Here is a 19,734-nt window from a genome sequence, read left to right as displayed (position 1 = left end):
ATTCCCCCAATTGTCAGAGATGTAAAGTCTCTGATGGTGATCTACTCCATATGCTGTGGAACTGCCCATGTTTGGAGGAGTTCTGGAAATATATAGTTACAACAACTTCAGAAATAGTGGAGTCTGACTTGTTACCTGACCCTAGGATTTGGATTTTGGGAGACGTACAGGGACTTTCGTTAAGTCAATACAAGAAGTACTTCATTTTGCTGGCAGGTACAGCTGGGAAAAAGTGTATTCTCCAAAATTGGAAAGCTGAAAATCCTCCTTCTCAAAGACATTGGTTGAACGAATTAACTTCCTACTGTACTCCTGAAAAGATCCTGTATAATGTCAGGAGGAAACCAGCAACATATACGAAAATATGGGGCCCTTTTATGTCTTTGTTACCATCATTGCGCCCTTGTAACTAAATGGGATATTGTAATATGTAATGTGCTGTTAATAATACAAATGTAGGGGAAGAAACTATACTGTACCTGGGGTGTGTTTGGGTGGGTGGGTTATTTGTTTGTTGTTGTTTTTTGTTTTGTTTTATTGTTCTTGTTCTTGTCTTTTGTCTTTGTTGTTGTGTAAAATCAAAAAAAGAAATTGTGACTTTTGTCTAAATAAAAATATCTTTACAAAAAAAAAAAAAAAAAGAAAAGGATAGTTAAAAATATACAATAAACGGTTGTGCAATTTGGGCCATTTTTACTCAGCTACTTGGTGAATTTTGTGGTTAGTTGGTGGTTTTAGAGTGTTTTCACAACAGAATGGCACCAGCATAACCATGGTAGCTGTAAAGCTTGTACCCTTTTCAACATCCTTCCTTTTCCTTTAACCACAAGCAAATTAAAAACAATATATCTATCTAATAAAGCACCAAACAACTCACTCACTCACTCACTCACTCACACACTCACGCTCTAACGCTCTAACGCTCACGCTTATCTACGTTTATCTATTCACTCGCTTCAGCAACTGATCCCAAAGTTCACATGGTATTGGCCATTAGCATTATACCAACGCTGACGAAGCCCGAATTTCATTTCTCCCAAATTAAAGCTGTTTATTCGCGTTTTCTTAGTCTGTTGTCAGGGTTACGGTCCGTTCCTCCAGGCCATGGGATCTGTAGCCCCACACACACACCCCTCTCTCTCACAGTTAGGAATGTGTTCTCTCTCTCTCTCTCTCTCTCTCTCTCTCTCTCTCTCTCTCTCATCTTCCAACGGGTATGAAACTCTCTCTCTCTCTCTCTCTCTCTCATCTTCCAACGGGTATGAAAAAACTATGTGGAGCAAGCGCATACATTATGCCTTACATTATGATGCTCCCACATATGCTCCCACATATTCTCACGCACGCACCAGTTACAGTAACTTTCCCCACAACCCACACTCTGCACATATTTTGGAGCACATATCTTCGAACGGGTAAGGTCTAGTAATAATAATTGATTAAAAACATCTGTGGACATTTTTTGCAGCCTAGCTTGGCATAAACTCTAATACAATGGCACTTTCCAGGGCAACGGTTACAAACAGGATGTTCACAAAAGCTGGAATGTTGTGTTATTGTTTATTTCCCGAAACTGTCTATTGCAGGGGTCTTCAACAGGGGGTCCGGGACCCCTAGGGGGTCCTCAGAGTTACTACAGGGGGTCCTCCAAATCTTTGTGTGATAGAAACCTTTTTTCTCCTTTTTTATATGAACCACTTGAACCCTAGCATCCATAATTCAGAGAACTTTAGCCAAAAATAGCAGATCTACAAGCTGACAACGCCTCGCAGCGCGAGGCGTTGTCAGCTTGTAGATCAGCTATTTTTGGTAAAGAGGGGAAAAAGAGCAGACTAAGAACAGAGTGAAAGATCAAGTTTTATAAGTATTGACGGTTCAAGTGGTTAAATATCTGAAAACACAAATTGACATGAATCCAAAATACACTGATGATTTTGCTGTCAAACGATGAAACTATATGGAATCTATGAACAGGTTGTGGGGGTCCCTGCTTCACCTCCCTCTCAGCAAAGGGGTCCTTGGCCTGAAAACGTTGAAGACCCCTGGTCTATTGAATATACTGTAATACTACTACAGTTATACCTCAATTGTCTGTGCTGTGGATGGACAAACCGATCATTAGAATGCTGTGTAAAATCCAACCATGGACAGTATGTCAGACCTTCAGTGTATTCCTGTAGTCCTCCACCTCATGGATGTCCAGAGTGGTGGTGTCCTTCTCTGTCAGCCGGGCTTCATTCACCTTGATGATATCCTCTACCTGGAGGAGGCTCTGGAGCAAAGCTTTCAAAGCTGCCATTCTGTTTGGAAGACACAAAGATTGTACAGTAATATTAAACATCCCGTCCCCACTCCCCAGGAGGGTCCCCAAATTATTTTGGGGGGTCGCCAGATGATTAACTCAATGAGCAACATTGTTTTCTCACTCAACAGTAAACAAACCAACATAAGTTTTAAGTGTATAGAGGCCAGAGGGGTATATGCACATTTCTAAAGCGCCAATTTAAGGACTTTTTAATAGCTCTAAAATTACAAATTAAATATTGGCCAAATTGTCAAATATTAGAGGCAGAAATTGTGAACATGGCCGATGTACATGCTCACAACGCCTCGCAACGCAGCTGCTATTTTCACAATAGAACTGTGTTATACAAAATGTAATTCCTCAACTCTTGGTGCTCGTCAGGGTGGGGGGTCCCCAGTTAAAATACGAAAAGGTTGAGAACCACTGGCATAGACAACAAATACTTACTGTATGTTAGGGAAATAAGAATTCACACCATAAATGAAAACAAGTAAAACCAGATCGTTAAAGGTTAAGTGGTGAAAGGGTTATACTAAAAACTGAAGTACCGTTGCAGGTAAGCTGAGGAGAGACCCTGCAGGTCTCCTATTTTCTGGTTGATGAGATCCAGCTCAGCGCGAAGGAACTTGGCTTGCTCCGATTCTGGAGGAATCCCCTCCAGCTGTTTCATGATCCTCTCTCTCAGACGCAGATACTCATCATAGACAGAGTCCAGATCCTGGTGCACAGTCTGGACATCAACAACAAATAGAGAGTCTTTGAGTTACATTTAGGACCATCAACGGCAACCAATTTTCCCAAGTAAATTTGAAGGTTAACATGGCCCTATGGATGGCTGTAGTGAAAATAGGCTGGTAAAAGGACATTCTTCTGTGAAACAACACTGTTTAAATCTGGGTTTTTGACAGCCTGTGCAGAATTTCACTTTCAAAAACATAGATGCCTGCTCTTCCTTGCTGTCTGGACTGATCCATGTGGCTGTCCAAAAACAGACATCCTTAGGGCCATGTCAATAACTTCTAACTTGTGTTAAGACATTGTAAAAATAGGTCAGAAATACAACTTTCGCCACCGTCATCCACTATCCCAGATGGCAACGTTATGTGACCAAATCCCAGAGCTCCAACGAAGGGTGAGGGCACAAATGGGGTTGGCATAAGAAGTGTTATCTTTAAGCTCTGCCAGATGACTAATGTAATACTGGCAGCAGTTACATACGTGCAGCTTCTGGAGTTGCTGTGAGCATTCGTGCACACTGTTCTCCCCCAGAGGAATGTGCAGATGATGAGTGAGTCCGGACTCTGCCAGCTCCAGCCTGCGTCGCAGCGAGTGCAGGTCAGTGAGCAGGGTCATGCTGAGGGTGGAGACGGGCTTGGGCGGTTCCGGCTTCGGAGCTTCATTGGCAGCAACTGAGGAAATGAGACGGGCAGAGTTTAGAGCACTGGTCTTCAACAGGGGGTCCGGGACGCCCTAGGGGGTCCTCAGAGTTACTATAGGGGGGTCCTCCAAATCATAGAAACCTTTTTCTCCTTTTTTATATTAACCACTTGAACCCGGCCTAGTGTCCTTATTCTGAGAACGTTTGCCAATTATAGCAGATCTACAAGCTCACTGCGAGGCATTGTGAGCTTGTAGATCGACTATTTTTGGCAAAGAGGTTTGGTGTAGAGGGTAAAAAAGATCAGACTAAGTACAGAGTGAAAGATCAACTTTATCAAGTATTGGCAGTTCAAGTGCTTAAATATCTGAAAACTCAAATTGACATGAATCCAAAATATACTGATAATTGTGCTGTCAAACAATGAAACTATATGAAGGTTGTGGGGGTCCCTGTTTCATCTCTCTCTAAACGAAGGGGTCCTTGGCCTGAAAATGTTACTTTTTGTGGAAATGGAAAAAAGAACCTGTGTTCTATGTGGTTATTATTTAGTCACTTGAAGCTCTTGTTAATAGTTTTCATTGATTCAATATTTTAAAAAGCCCACCAATACACTTAACCACTTTAACTTTAACTTTTCAATGATAACAAAATAGCATATCTACAAGATCACAACACATCACATGATGTAAGCTTGTAGATGAGCTATTTTCACAACTTTTACGTGACACTTTTTGTATGATAAGGTAGGATTTTCATTTAAATAAAAAAACGTTTGAAATGAAAAGTTGAAATAGGGAGATTCGGTATGTGATAGAATCTGCCTAAAGAACAATTCAGAAGCATGTGGCACAGACAATGGAGAGATGATGGTGTGGAGTGGTGCGTCACTCACTGTAGGTGGGCAGCTCGATGACCAGCGTGTCATAGTGGGTCTGTGCTCCAGCATACTGGCCCTGGAAGTTCTTCTTCTCTTCTTCACCAAACAACTCAGAGCCTTGGCTGTTGCGCAGGAACTCCTGGTAGTGAGTCTCCAGTGTCTTGATGACACTGCGGTACTGCTCAGGAGGCATCTTGGACAGCTGAGGAGAATAGACAATAGGAGTCAGTCAGTGATGCAGCAACACAATGGAAATGGAGGATGTAAAAGTTATTTTTTAACAGACTGTTACAATAAGATGGGGGGGGGGGGGGGGGGGGGTATTCAACATTTTTTGGACTAAGGAGCCGTTAGCTGGGAGAGAGACTCCCACTATATATTATATAATATTGTGTTGCACATAAATGTTTATATTTAATATAAAAGGCTCGAGGCTTGATAAGAAGCTAGCTCATAATATTTAGCAGATTTTCTCACCAATGAGATTTGAGGCGTGGACGTTTTGCACAGGTTTTTCCAAGTTGCAGCCTTACGGGCTGACAGATTCATTTGACAACACTATCATTAGCGTTGTATAATTGTTCTTTTTATTTTATTTGTATTGTTTGTTTGTTTGTTTATTTACGAAATTATCTTTGCTAATTGTTAATGTGTATTAAAAATTAAAAATGTTCAGGGGAAAACAACAACCAATGAAACAACCTGTTGAAGACCCATATCATTTCATATGTTTATACAATATATCTCACCATGGAAACAGTGAGAGAGTTGATGTAATTGATGTCTTTGACACAGTACTGCCAGGAGATGAGGCTCTTGATGTTGATGAAGAGCTGGTTCCAGATGTTCATAATGGCTTCATACAGCTGATCATTCCTGGGAAATAGCACATATCATCAGTCAAAGTCAAGATAATAATAATAATGATAGCCTATATCATTAAGATAGGACATACTCAGTGTTGGGGTACTAACACATTACTTAAATCCATACTGATGAACGACAACTTGGCCAGGTCACTCTTAAAAGTGATTTTAATCTTAATGGGGATTTCTCTGGTTAAATATAAAGGATGAATGAAAAAAAAAAAAGCCTTATTACTTTTAAATTAAAGTACAAACTTCCCCAACACTGATAACATTATAATCCTAAAAGACACCGTGTAATTGCCTGTCACTTATGTCACCAAACAAGGGGCAATTCTGAGCAATATTAACAGTAGCCATTTTAGGGGAACAAGAAATAAACAAGAAACTAGAACATATACGGTAATAAAGTTTATAAACAATACATGGGCACATATGTATACACATACAGTATATGCATACATACGCTTACTGCTGATAGGACATGTGAATTTTATTCCTTTGACCTGATCATACTTGATAGGCCTTTATTGATCCCGCGGGGGGAAATCAGTCGCCAAGACAATTCCCAGTACGAACTAGATTCTGCCTTTTGATTTCTGAGAGACACACAGTGAGACACACAGTCGTTTCCACCTCTGCTAGAGGCAACTTACATGTTGGCGAGGCCGATGCTGAGTGGGTTGGGAGGAGGGATGAGCAAACACACAGAGGGAATCAGCATGTCCAGACCTCCGGGTCCCGTTACCAGCCACTTGCTGCGCTGGGAGTTGTCCTTCAGGATGCCCCCATTCCCTTTCAAGATTACCCTCTGAAACACACAATTCAATTTCAATTCACACACACACACACACACACAAAGGACGCATTGAAACACATTCCTGACCTTCCACTTGAAACAATAGGCATGAAGGTGTGCCTGAGTCTACATTGGGGAATTGAACTTTGGTCATCACAAAACCTGGCTTGAACTCTCTATAGTGGAGAAAGGAGGTTGGTACAGTATGTGCACAGCCATGGTACATTTAGAAAGAAATGTGTGAAAAAGAAAATGTGTGTGTGTGTGTATGAGAGAGAGAGAGAGAGAGAGAGAGAGAGAGAGAGAGAGAGAGAGAGAGAGAGAGAGAGATGTGTGGGTTTACAGTACATATAATATCTACTCTCTAACTCTCACAGCTTTACGGTATCTAACCTGGTCTTGTTTGAAGTCACACAGAGCCTGGACTATGACTTGGCCAGTGCCCTTCTCTTCTGGATTGCGAGGTTTCAGCCTGACGATGGCCTTAGACTTGTTGACCAGACTTTGAACCTGCCTCTTGTTCTCCATGATTCTCTCCTTCTCTTTCTGAAAACAAAGATCCACACACAGGGTTCTAAAACATGGCTATTAAAGTACAGAGCCAACTCGTCAAGTTTACTAAGTATAGAGGCGACAGCCTCCACGCGGACTCCCCTGCGAGTAATAAGAACATCTTGTTAAACAGATGATACACGAAAGAAGAAGAGGGGTTAAGTGGTTCAATCATATCGTTCAGCACCTTTTTGAATGTTCTGTTTACTCTTTCTCAGTTACTGTGTTCCGTGGATGGAGAGGTACGCATAACATGCTGAGTCTGTGAATAAATCCAGTCTGACCACTTTATCATCCGTACACACCATTTGGAGGAAAAGTGACATTCAACTGCACACAAACATGACCTTTCATCTTCTGCTACAATTAGGGCTGCAACTATCGATTATATTCTTAGCAATTATTCCACTGATTATGTTTTCGATTAAGGGTTAGATTAACGAATCGACGCGATATTACCTTGTCATAATGCACTGTAACTAGCCCAATTGGCGAGATGTCTTGCTCAGTTACTCAACTGATTAGATATTGATGTTCCAAAAATAGACTCCTCATTGATTTACACTGCAAGTCAATGAGGAGTGTGTGCACTCTGCTGTGCTTGGTGTCACTAGTGGCGTTTCCATAAAGCCACTTTTTGCGCATTAACAGCTTAGTCGCAAAATGTTTTTATGGAAACACTTCAAAATGCGAATAAACTTTCATTATCTGCAAAAAAGATTATCCGCTTGGAGGAGGAGGATTTTGAGGCTTAATCGAATAAACTAAATGCGCAAAAGTGAATGGAAACGGGTCAGACAATACATTCGAATAAAGTATGACGTTCTAGGTCCATTTCCCCTGCCGCTTTGTCCATGGTATAGCGTTAGCCCACAAAACAAACCTGTTGTTTGTTACACACGGAGTGACACGGACCATGTGTAAATTCCTCCCGTTTTCACCTCAAGCCATCGGTGGCGAGCGAACCCTTCCGGTGGCGAGCGTGCCTGAAGTGCCCAATCTACAAGCTCACAGGCACAGCAGCTCGCATCCACGTCTCCGCGCCGCGTTGTGAGCTTGCAGATCGGCCACCTGACCTTCCAGAGGACGCTGAAACTTCCACTGTGCAGCGACGTGACAGCGGTTTTCCCGGTGAATCGGTAGCTTTATGTATTCTTTACATAGCTTTATGTAAGGAACTCTTGCCAATTTCGTAAGAGACTCGTCGCCAATTGTAATATATTTAAAAGTTATTTGGGGCCATGATGATGACGACTGATAATCCCTTCTTCCCACTACTAGACAGCGACCAAGTGACAGCAGTCAGACGTGCAGACGGTGCAGACCGTGCAGTGCTCAGGTTCGGTCTGAAAAGAATCAGCCCGATCAACTCTTGCGACGTCGCTAATTCGAATGACACCCGCAAATGGAAACATGCTAAATTCGCTTTGTCTTAATGCGTATTTATGATAATTCGCTTCCCTAATTCGATTACATTTATGGAAACGCCACTACTGTTTACGGAACAAATCATTAGTTATGCTTGTGTGATCAGCCTGTTAACTTCTAATCAATGGAGTAACAAAGCAAGCTATCTCACCAACTGGACTAGTTACAGTACATTGTGACAAACTAACTACATAACCCAACCAAAGTGTCATTGCACATTAAGCTCTATTTATCATACAATAGTGTGGCATGAACATGGCAAAAGTGTTTCAACACTGTTGCAAAATGTTAGGTTTGTCAATTATTTTATGTATTTATTTTATTTTTTAAATCAATAGGTTGGATTAACTGCCGCACCCTGCCTAGGTTGGATTAACTGCCACACCCTGCCTTTCATCTTCTGCTACAATGCAATAGAATGTTTGCAATCATTCAGTAACTCCAGGAGTGCAGTGGAACAGTACTGTACCTCCAGGTTTTTGAGGAGCTCAACCAGGTTCTCCAGTGGGGTGTTCTTGTCACACTTGAAGTTGCTACGGACATTCTCAAGTTCCCTCTTTAGTTTACCATTGGTCTCATTGGCCTCCTTGAAGAACTGGAAATGGATGGAAGGTAAGGGTTAGTGCTGAAATGCCTTGGAAATTCCTGTGTGTGTGTGTGTGTGTGTGTGTGTGTGTGTGTGTGTGTGTGTGTGTGTGTGTGTGTGTGTGTGTGTGTGTGTGTGTGTGTGTGTGTGTGTGTGTGTGCATGTGCACAATACATAATGTGTGATTACCTGACAATAGGCAGCATTCTCCTTCAGATGAACATGGATGCACTTGGTTATCTGCAGCAGCCAGCTCCACTGAGTCTGCAAGGTATCCATGTAGGCCTAAAGCAGCAAACACCACCGTCAGAGGACAAGTTAACAGATCACTTTACAAGACAAACATTCTAGCTCAGCCATCGTCACATCGTCACCACCATCTGCTCTCAGCAGGCTGGAAGCCTCACCTCAATCTTCTCCGCGGCAGGATGGTTGTTGTTCAGGAGGCCGCCCACTTTGACCTTCAGCTTGTTTAACTCCTTTTCCTTCTCCTCCAGTTCGCTCATCATTTTCTGCAAAGAACAGTAAGAGTCATTTTCATTTTACAGTACATGTTACAGTCCACTACACCAGTGGTGTCTCCCCAGTCGAGCCATTTTAGCAAGATCACACAGAAAGAGCTGCAACATGCAACGGGTCACAGACACACTTTCACGTGAGACAGATTTAACGAAAACCAGGTCAAATGCAAGCCGTGCAATGCAAAACATCAAGTTCAATGCAAGGTTGCGTCCTTACAGCTACATCACAAAGATGGATACATGGAATACACAGCCTGGTTCCATTAAATATTACCACTCGAACTGTAAAGCTCTGTCAGGAGACTGTGCAAGATCTAGACCTAAGCTTAATCAACTGTCCCAAACCTCTAACCACAGATTCATGGACAGCAGTCAACACTTAATATTATGTGAACACGACTTGTGAACATTATTTTGATTCATTGCCAATCAACGTCATGATGGATGACTCTGAACTGCCTAATTGTGTGCAGGAATAAACAGTATTCTGTTTACTGGAAGAGAGAAATAAATAATAATAATTACATACTTTTTTTTATCGAATAGCAGAATAGTCAAAGAATATTTGCCAGAGCAGTAAACATTCAAATTTGATTTTGATGTGTTTTTTTGTATAACACGGTTCTATTGTGAAAATCTACATGCTCACAACATGTTGTGAGCATGTAGATCGGCTATTTTCACAATTTCTGCCTCTATTTGGCCAACATTTCATTTGTCATTTTAGAGGTATTAAAAAGTCCTTAAACTGTCACTTTAAAAATGTGCAGATACCCTCTATCCACAACTTTTCAACATCCCATCGTATATTGCGCAGAAGTTGCACGGAGCTTCCGGCGCCGCAGCCGAGTGTGATCTACAAGCTCAAAACGGCTGCATCTGTGATGCGACGTGAGCTTGTGTGTCTGCAGTCTCCAGTAAATTCCCGCGGAAAGAGGTGGATACACTTAAACTTTATGTTGGTTTGTTTACTGTTGAGTGAGAAAACAATGTTTCACATTAAGATAATCATCTGGGGACCCAACCGGAGGGTCCCGACCCACTGGTAGAGAACCACTGCCGTAAAAAAGGGAAGATGTCAGTTTGACCTTGAGCTGCTTACCGAGTAGCTCTCCTGCTTCCTGGGGATGTACTGCTCGATGTCCTTGTCTCCCCAGTCATAGACCAGCTCCTCCTCTTCCTTATCGTTGACCCACATGATGGCATGGGAGATCTCCTCAATGATGCCCTGGAGGTCACGCAACTGACCCAAACGATTGTGGGACATTTTCTGAGGGAGACATAAGAATCGGTTAACCACTTAAACCCTATATGCTTTCTCTTATGTAAAATAACACAAAGTATATTCTCCAGATAGTCGCCCATTATGATGACATGCCCAGAATAGGGTTTATGTGGTTCATGAAGAACCAAGTAGGAGAACAAAATATAAATGAGGACACGTATATTGTTGTCGTTTTTTTTAGTCCTACCTGTAGACTGTCCCATTCTTGCTCCAGAGCATGTAGGTTGGACTTATCACCCCTCATGTTCTAAGAAAAAGGTTTGTAAAGGTTTAAGAGGACCGTTAAACCTAAAGGTTGAATGTAATATTTGTCAAATATACATGTAATGATCATTGCATTCCACTCAAAATACAGTATACAATCCAAACAAACAAAACTTTTGAACGAGCCAATAATGAGGACTTGAGAGTCTGAGTTAAGATATTAAATTAACTCTAAAACATGCAAAAGAGGAGCAGGGCGGCCCCTCACCACTTCATCCCTGGCACGGTCCACCTCTGCACTCCTCTGCAGGGTGCTGTGGTACTTGCTGTGGCTCAGTATCTGCTGCTCAATGGTGGCTGCGTCTTCACCCCATGGCGACGTCTCAATCAGGCGCTATAAGGGACACAGCTTATTAGGTTATTATAAGCAAAAGTGTGTATAGTATTAGTAACGCATACATATTGGTCCTTGCTTGTGACAGTGTGCTGTGGGTGGAAGCAAAGATAATTCTTTTTACTAATTTAGAAAGCACAAAGAAATGGTGCATTTATATATAGCGCCTTTATCCAAGGCGCTTTACAGAGATTGTGCATTACATCCACCCATTCACACACACATTCATACACCGATGGCGGAGGAAACCATGCAAGGCACCAACCTGCTCAACGGGAGCAACTAGAGGTTTAGGGTCTTGCTCAAGGACACTTCGACACTAACTATGGGGGAGCCCGGGATCGAACTGGGAACCCTCTGTGTTCTAAGACGGCAACTCTACCCCCTGAGCCACTACTAAGACAGCGAAAAATGATTGTCTAGAGAAATTTGGAAAGTACAGTCAGGGGCCGGAAAATAAGGTCACAGAGAAAGCAGGCACAACCACTCGACATACTAACCCGTCAGCTACAGGTGCGTCCCTGCCAGGTTACACACGATACTTATGTTACAAGCGATTAAGATCTTAAAAATCGAACCTCTGTTCGAAGTGGAGCTGTGTGTGTGTGTGTGTGTGTGTGTGTGTGTGTGTGTGTGTGTGTGTGTGTGTGTGCAACAGCGCCCCTCCCTTAACATGTGTGGTCAGAAAAGGTTACTGCAGGCTACAGACAGACAGACACGGAGACAGACAGACCCACACACACGGCCACGTATAGGGAGCTTGTGTTCCACACAGCTCCAAAAACCTGAGAGGGTTGGTCCACATTTCTCTGAAACGTACCCCTTTTGTCCTCTAGGTGTCAGCATATAATCGTTAAATGAATCCTGTCTGCCTGCTTCTCTTTAGCAGAAAACTATTCCAACTATTCCCCCCTCGCCAGAGTTCACAGCCCTCGGCTTTGATAAGAGTAGTGCCTGCAAACCACTCCTTACAGCCAGTCCACTGATTATTCCCTCAATCCCTGCTATCCAGCCTCTCTGTTTATCTCACCACTCCCTTCCTTTACAGATTTAAAGATATACACACAATACCCTGTGTCTGTTTCAGGTGTTAATACTGTCAGTTGTGGGGCAGATGTCTAATGAAGGAAGCTTGAGTTTCAAGGCTTTTGTTTTCTTTCTTTTTTACTAGGACTTAATGTATGCGTACAATGTCGCTAAACTGGACCAAAAGACACAATAAAGGAATGAGGATAAAAGTAGGTCACCGGGTGTTACATTTCCAGTTTTGGGCAGAGGACTTTTTGAGAAAGCAGGAACACATTGAGTGAAAGAGTGAGATAGAAAGAATGCAGGAGGAACACGTTTAGAGTGAAAGAGTGAGGTACAGTAGAAGGAAAACAGGAACACATGGAGTGAAAGGGTGAGAGAGAAAGAAAACAGGAACACATGGAGTGAAAGAGTGGAACAGAAGGGAAACAGGAACAGGTCTGGATATGATAATACAGAGGGAGAAAGCATTGTGATGAAGCAATTGCAAAATGGGTGAGGTTTGAATTCAGAGAGAGTTCAAGGGTGTGTCTGTGTGTGTGTGTGTGTGTGTGTGGGGGGGGGGGGGGGAGGGGGGTGAAAGGGCGTTTTCCCACAAGCATGTAAGCGAACAACCCAGACCGCCGTGTCCCATGACGACCGAGTCAGCGGAGAGTGTCAGATTTCACACCACTTTACCTCATCATTTCTCATTTTCTCCTCCACGCCAAGCTTTTTGTTTGTCATCAATGCCCCCCCCACCACATTCTCTCTCTTGTACTCTCTAAAATTGCAAATGACTGCACTTCCCTTCGCCTCTATTAGGGGTCGAACGATATGGGATTTTCATGTTCGATTTCGATATCGATAAGTCGTGATCAAAGGGGCCGATAACCGATATTATGAACCGATATGCATTTTAAGTAAAAAAAGAAATGCCTGAAGAAGGTCGTTGACCGAAACGTTGCATTATCATTAAATAAAAAGGAGTGTTTTGGCTAAGTGTAAGATGGTGTGCGGGTCATATGTGCTACTGGTGCATGATTGAAAGTATACATTGAACCCTGCCTACACACCCGTCTCTAAGTCTATATCAGGTGTGCATAAGACCTCGTTGCCAAGTAAAAAAAGAAAAAAATGTATCCCCCAATTTGAAAAAGTGGTTAATTAATTTATATATTTTTCCCATCCTAAATGTCTAGAGGCTCACATCTAGTCGCCACATACTAGAATAGCGTATCCCGCAGCAGGAAATCGGTGAAAATCAGTAACCAAGATGCAAAAAAATTATAAATAATAAAAAATATATAGAGATTTTTTTGTAAACTATTTTTTTTCGATATTGATATTTTGCAATATTAATAAATGTTATGAATATCGACTTCGATTATCGCCCGTTTCGATAATCGGTCGATCCCTAGCCTCTATGTCACTCACTGTCGTTCTCTGCCTCTTTCAAACTGGCGGCTCATGTTTTGGCAACATGTCCGTCCGGAGGCCGAGTTTGTGTTACAGCAGGTCAGAATATTTGATAAGACGTGTCATGCATCACCTCTCTCTCGGCCCACACGCTGACACAGAATTGCACACCTACTCGCAAACAAACAAGCAGGAACACGCGCAGTCACAAACGCACGCGCGCACACACATAAACACACACACGCACACACACACAAAACCACTTAGTGCTGTCAAACAGGGGAGAGCTGCAGGGAGTTCTTGGGCAGTGCCGTCATTACTATCTACGGCATTCTATCTAATAACCTTGGCGGGTGATACCGTCGTGTCGTAGCATGGTGCCAAATGCAAAGGCCTCACCTTCTGCTGAGTAATCCATGCAATGGCGTCAGTAAAGCTTCTTCCGCCGTCCGCGGAGCCCCCACTTCCTTTGGACCAGCCCCGCTGGCCCCCGCCGAGGGTGCCACGTGTTGGCTGGGACGACACATGAACCAGTTGTTGATGGAACTGGTCTATGCTGCAGGTGTTGAACAGGAATTTAAAGAAATTGAAACAAAATTAAAATGTGTGAATAGGGCTGAATTTAGCGGTTATTCTATCGATTACTTTTACAATTAATAATAACTAATCCAGAAATAAATATTCTAGACATTTATTTCCACTGTTGCAGATTTATCTGCTGACAAGCACACATGTTTATGTTGACAAATACAGATATTACTTCATAAATATTATTGGTTTGTGGGAAATCTAAAAAATTGATTGACTGATTTTATTAGACAAAAATGTACAGTCAATACAATCAAACATGTAGTACAGTACAAGTACAGTTAAACACCCTGCCTAAAAGTATTTTTTTATGTCCTTGGTATTCAATTCATGGACACAGAAAAAATCATCACAGTTATAAAAACACCATATAAGGTGGGCTAAGGTAAGAGGGGGGGGGGGGGGGCTACTACCTCTGCCTCTGGCCTCCTAAAAGGTGAGTTTTCAGGGCAGTTTTAAAGGAGGCCAGCGAGCTACAATAACATGATAAGATGATAATCTATAGGGGACAAGTGTGCAGCTGTGCACCCAACTATAAAGTACTAACATCTAGAGCACAGGTTCTCAACATGAGGTCTGGGGACAACCATGGGTCCATGGTGGGGTTTCTAGGCAGGGGCCCAGGCTAAATAATTGATAGTAGGAAGCAGATAGGTAGGAGCCATTAAGGGTCTGTTGTACAAATGGAACAAATGGAACCAAAATAACTTTACAGGTACATTTAGTTCCTTTTGTACATTCTCAAAAAATAAAAACACAATCAAAGAATAAAAAACACCCGCACACTGTCTTCACCTGCTCAATAAAACGATTGAGCAACTATTGAGCAAGTGGAGACAGTGTTCTGGTGGGGTTTGTTTTTGTCTCTTTGATCTGTGCACTCTCGCAGAGATAAAGCGTTATCGAATGGGCATCTGTAGAGTGATGCAAATCAAGCTTTGGGTTCTTGAAATTAAAAAGGGTTGAGCATCAATGATCTAAATAACTCTACCCCAGCGGTTCCAAACATTTTCCGGATGCAGAAATCTCAAAAGAGTTCGCGGCCCACCGATCTGGCTACAGGTGGGACGTGTGCATTTTCAGAGCATGTTATATCAAGTAAGTATCGATTTTTTTCATATAAACGTTATATTATCATTAAAATGTAGTGTTTTGCCAATTATTTAGGGACCCAATTGCAATATCCTCACAGCCCACTATTGGGCACCGGCCCACAGTTTGGGAATCGCTGTCCTATAACCCAATAATTATCCCATTAAAACCGGGGAAGCATCTGTGTCATTTTAGATTTTTGCGTTGGCTATTCAAAAATGGCAGATATACAAGCGCACATCTAACCACTGGTTTAGAAGGCATTTGTAGACTCAGCCTCAAGGTCTTAATGGGTTGAAATGCATACATTTGTGCACAACCACCTGCAACACCCTCTGGTATTACCTTATTTTGAGGTCATGGGGTACACGCATATTGTCCAGCTCAATGGCACATCTCTTGAGCTGCTCCAGGCTCTCTGTAGCTACGCCCATGAACTTGTCCACCTCCATGTATGGACCCCCCTAGAATAGCAAAAACAATCAGAACTTAACATTGGGCAATAAATAATAAATACTATTTGTTGGGTTGCAAGTCATCATGACAGTACTCAGTAGTGTAAAGGTCTTTGCACACTGCTGCGTTTTTCGTTGCAAAATGCGTTTTTCAGGGCAAGGAGAGAGAGAGAAATAGAGAGAGCAAGGGACCGAGTGGTGCGCGAAACGGGCGGCAGTGTGCAAACGTGACTGAGATAACGTGAGGTTGATTTTTTTATTTGCTCGCTCCGAAATTCACTCCGATATTCGGCCCGAAAAACGCAGCAATGTGCAAAGACCTTTAATGTTTAAAATAGACAACTACATCAAAGCGCACTGTGTTACACAGCCAAAGAATTATTGATGATAATTGTACCAATGCATTTGTAGTAATAATAATGCAGTAATTAGCGTGTAATCACTCAAATGTACATCACTCAAATCATACTCAGGTGTGTGTGTGTGTGTGTGTGTGTGTGTGTGTGTGTGCGTGCGTGTGTGCGTGCGTGCGTGCGTGTGTGCGTGCGTGTGTGTGCATGCGTGTGTGGTGTGTGCAACATGCTTACATTCTGCAGAAGAAGCTGCACTCTCTGCAGGTACTCATGGCATCTGGACTGCAGGGATGCAGCTTTGTTCTGGATATTGTACACGCTGCACATGACAGATGAAAACAAATGAGCACTGTCTAATCACATTGAAGAACACTTGTTCTTAATTTAAAAATAAATAAATAAATGTGAAAATGTAAGGATGTTATATAGGCCAGTTGGTCACCAAGTCCAAGGACTCTCAGGTTTCATGGGGGGGAGGGGGGGGGGGGCATCCAAATTGACCCATACAATGCTCTAAACAGGTCTCCTCTTTCAAGAGCTTCAATGACTGCATTGACTATTTTCCCCAACTTGGGACTGGGACTGGGAGTCCTTGAAATTAAAACGTTTGAGAGCCACTGGGCCTAAGGTTTTTGTCAGAAAACATTGTCAGATAGGCTAAATACTGTGGTAATAATGCAGTAATTAGCCCATAAACAACATAAATGATAGATTAGCAGCTTATATGAATGGTCGGTCATTTGCCCCTGACCGCGTAGGAGTATGCCAGATAATATGAAAGACTAACGTCATTAAGAGTGATGGCTGGGAGGATGATAAACAGGGTGTGCACTGTGCACAGTATCTGCACGACATGGGAGTTTATTTCAAGGACTGTTGTGATCCAAATTATTGAGAAACATTTAGAGCGTAGGATGGATGATGACGAGAAATACACAGGAACTGACAGTGTGAGTCACAATATGGACAAAAAAGACTTTGAATTTTGAATTGAACGAGATTCCAAATTGAAAGCAAAATATCCAACAATGTCAACATTCATATTCCCTCCTTTTGACACATATTTTTATTATCGTCCAGTGTCCAAACATTATTTCAAGAAAATGCATATGAATAGGCTATAGCCTATATTACGAATACAATCTACCTGCAGTGGTGTAAAGTAACTAAGTAGGCTACATTGACTTTTAGATATTTGTAGGCCTACTTTTTGAGTATTTCCAATTTCCAATACTTTCACTTCAACTCCACTACATATATCATGGATCCAAATACTGTACTTTTTACTCCACTACATTTAGCTATTTGAGAACGTTAGTTACTAGTTTATGCTTTGTAGATTTGATTATTACTACAAAAATAACTGCTTCAGCCCTATATAGGCCTACATACATTTTGGCCATTTGAAATTAGCAGATTTACACGTTCAAGTGAGTTTGTAGGCTACAAATGTTTTTATATAGGCCTATTTCATACATCTGAAAGCTTGTGAAATGGGACATTGTGCATAATAAGTAGCCTACTTAGTAGGCCTAAACGTTCTACTTTTGTAGCTACTTTACGTAGGCGTATATTTTGATACCAATACTTTTGTACTTTTACTCAAATAGGCTACATTTTGAATTCCGAGCTTCTTAATAGAATGATTTCTACATTGCAGTAGGCTATATATATTTTACTGAAGTAGCCTACTTTTCCCACCACTGCCTATACTACGAATACAATCCACCTGCCTCAGTGGCTCAGGTGCACACATAGACAGAATGAATCCCTTACCTTGAACCTCCTCCGTCTCCTCCACCCATGCTCATCATGCTCTTCGGCCTCCCACCGCCTATGGAGGTCTTGGAGTAACTGTAGCTGTACGCGTCTCCTCCGTACTCGTTGAAGCCGTTGTTCCCACCGCCGACGAACACCGGAGGACCGTCGTTCGTTCGGAAGCTTGCGCTGGCCAGATCTGGCCGCGAGTTGCTCCTCTGCCCCATGGTCGGCAGCCGCGAATTAGAGCCGTACAAACTCATGTTCTTCTTTTGTTATATAAACCGTTCAAAAGTGACCGAAAAAACTGTTGTTGTTGTTGCTGTGGAAAAAGTAGTGTTGTGTTGTTCTTCTGCCCAAAGAGGACAGACCCTGCCCAGTGCCCCGTCGCCTGTTGCGCAGATACTGATAATGCACTACTGTGTGAAAGTCAAAGGACGGAAGGGGGCCGATTTTTGGACGGAGACGAAACCACACCTTTGCTCTCTGTTGGAACGGAACGCCTCCTCCTCTCCTAGGCTGCTAGGCTGCACCTTTGTCTGTTCTCTGACACTGACAGTGGTGGAAAGCAGTGGTTCTCAAACTTTGAAGGTCTCTCCTTAACTTTGACAACGGGTCCATTTGGTCCCATTTGTACACTGTCAAGGTTACAGACTTGTAAGGGCAAATTTAGACCCCCATAATGGAACTTAGGCTAGAGAGTCCCTGAAATCCACTTTGAGAACCACTGGCGTGTGGCGTAAAGTAACATTTAGGGCCTACTATATAAACAAGAATTGACACAGTCAATATATAAGCTGGTCAGATGAAAAAAAAAATGTTTTTTGAAAAAAAAAAAAAAAAAAAGTTTTTTGAAAAAAAAAAAGTTTTGGAAAAAAATGTTTTTTGGAAAAAAAAAGTTTTGAAAAAACTCGGGCGTGCTCAAACAACAGTAATAACTGCGTATTACCTTACTGTACTTTACTGTACTGTATACTGTACCTCACTGTACTGTACTGTACATATTCTGTGTTCTATATCTATGAAGTCTGTGTTCTAGATCTATGAATTTTGTCACTCCCCCCCCCCCCCCCCGTGTATGTGTGTGTGTGTGTGTGTGTGTGTGTGTGTGTGTGTGTGTGTGTGTGTGTGTGTGTGTGTGTGTGTGTGTGACTTTTACTTATAACTGAGTACATCTACAGTGCAGTATTGATACTTTTAAGATACTTTTAAAAAAACAAGTGTAAAACATTTGAGTACTTTTTCCAACAGCTACTTTCCCCCATAGCCTGGAGGACTCCTGCTAAGTTTACAGTTGCCATATAGCCTATTACTCTATAAATCTATCTGTGATGTCTGATTTTACTAAAACTAGCATGCTTATTAGGCAGTAGTGGGAAAAGTACTCGCATTCTTTACTTAAGTATCATACAAGTGGAAGACTTGTATTCAAAATTTACTTGAGTACAAGTATAAAAAGTATTTGTATTGAAATGTACCAAAAGCAGAAAGTACGCATTATGCAGAACTTAATGTAACCAAGGTGTTCAAATAAGTGTATTGATTGTAGGCATTTTCCAAAATCTTGTGGTATTTCACTGCTACATATCGTTCTAAATATATGCTTTCTTGTCATTTAGTACAATGAATGTGTTACCGTGTCTCTAGAAATGTGCTCATTATTTGTGAAGATACTAACTGTAATTCTCAAAGACTCGCATTGGTTCATTCAGCACATCGTTTTTGCTCTGTTTCATTTGATATTAAAATGCAACTCGAATTAATCTACTGTGTGGACACTGATCAGATGACAGGAAGAAGCAGCTCATCAATGAATGTACTTTGTGTTGCTTTTGTAAATTGTGTAGGGTACGATATTTTCAT

At 42.0% G+C, this 19,734-nt stretch overlaps 1 protein-coding gene across 2 annotated transcripts in view; it reads right to left on the bottom strand.

Annotated features, from left to right (window-relative positions):
- Window positions 1–18,258, bottom strand: part of dspa (desmoplakin a) — a 34,130-nt gene extending 15,872 nt beyond the window's left edge. For both annotated transcript variants that reach the window (XM_080726883.1, XM_080726884.1), the window contains exons 1-17: window positions 17,890–18,258; window positions 16,348–16,432; window positions 15,651–15,769; window positions 14,025–14,181; window positions 11,073–11,198; window positions 10,788–10,847; window positions 10,418–10,585; window positions 9,202–9,306; window positions 8,984–9,079; window positions 8,678–8,803; window positions 6,622–6,774; window positions 6,086–6,240; window positions 5,313–5,439; window positions 4,579–4,765; window positions 3,524–3,714; window positions 2,854–3,035; window positions 2,162–2,300 (exon numbers count right to left, since the gene is read on the bottom strand). In XM_080726883.1, the coding sequence (XP_080583009.1) occupies window positions 2,162–2,300; window positions 2,854–3,035; window positions 3,524–3,714; window positions 4,579–4,765; window positions 5,313–5,439; window positions 6,086–6,240; window positions 6,622–6,774; window positions 8,678–8,803; window positions 8,984–9,079; window positions 9,202–9,306; window positions 10,418–10,585; window positions 10,788–10,847; window positions 11,073–11,198; window positions 14,025–14,181; window positions 15,651–15,769; window positions 16,348–16,432; window positions 17,890–18,134 (2,421 nt within the window). In that variant the 5' untranslated portion in view covers window positions 18,135–18,258. The remainder of the gene's footprint in view (window positions 1–2,161; window positions 2,301–2,853; window positions 3,036–3,523; window positions 3,715–4,578; window positions 4,766–5,312; window positions 5,440–6,085; window positions 6,241–6,621; window positions 6,775–8,677; window positions 8,804–8,983; window positions 9,080–9,201; window positions 9,307–10,417; window positions 10,586–10,787; window positions 10,848–11,072; window positions 11,199–14,024; window positions 14,182–15,650; window positions 15,770–16,347; window positions 16,433–17,889) is intronic.
- Window positions 18,259–19,734: the final 1,476 nt, after the last annotated feature.

Source organism: Nannobrachium achirus, assembly GCF_963921795.1.
Source record: "Nannobrachium achirus genome assembly, chromosome: 5".
Taxonomy (NCBI): domain Eukaryota; kingdom Metazoa; phylum Chordata; class Actinopteri; order Myctophiformes; family Myctophidae; genus Nannobrachium; species Nannobrachium achirus.
The sequence above is the reverse complement of the archived record's forward strand: the minus strand, read 5'-3'. Positions and strand labels throughout refer to the sequence as shown.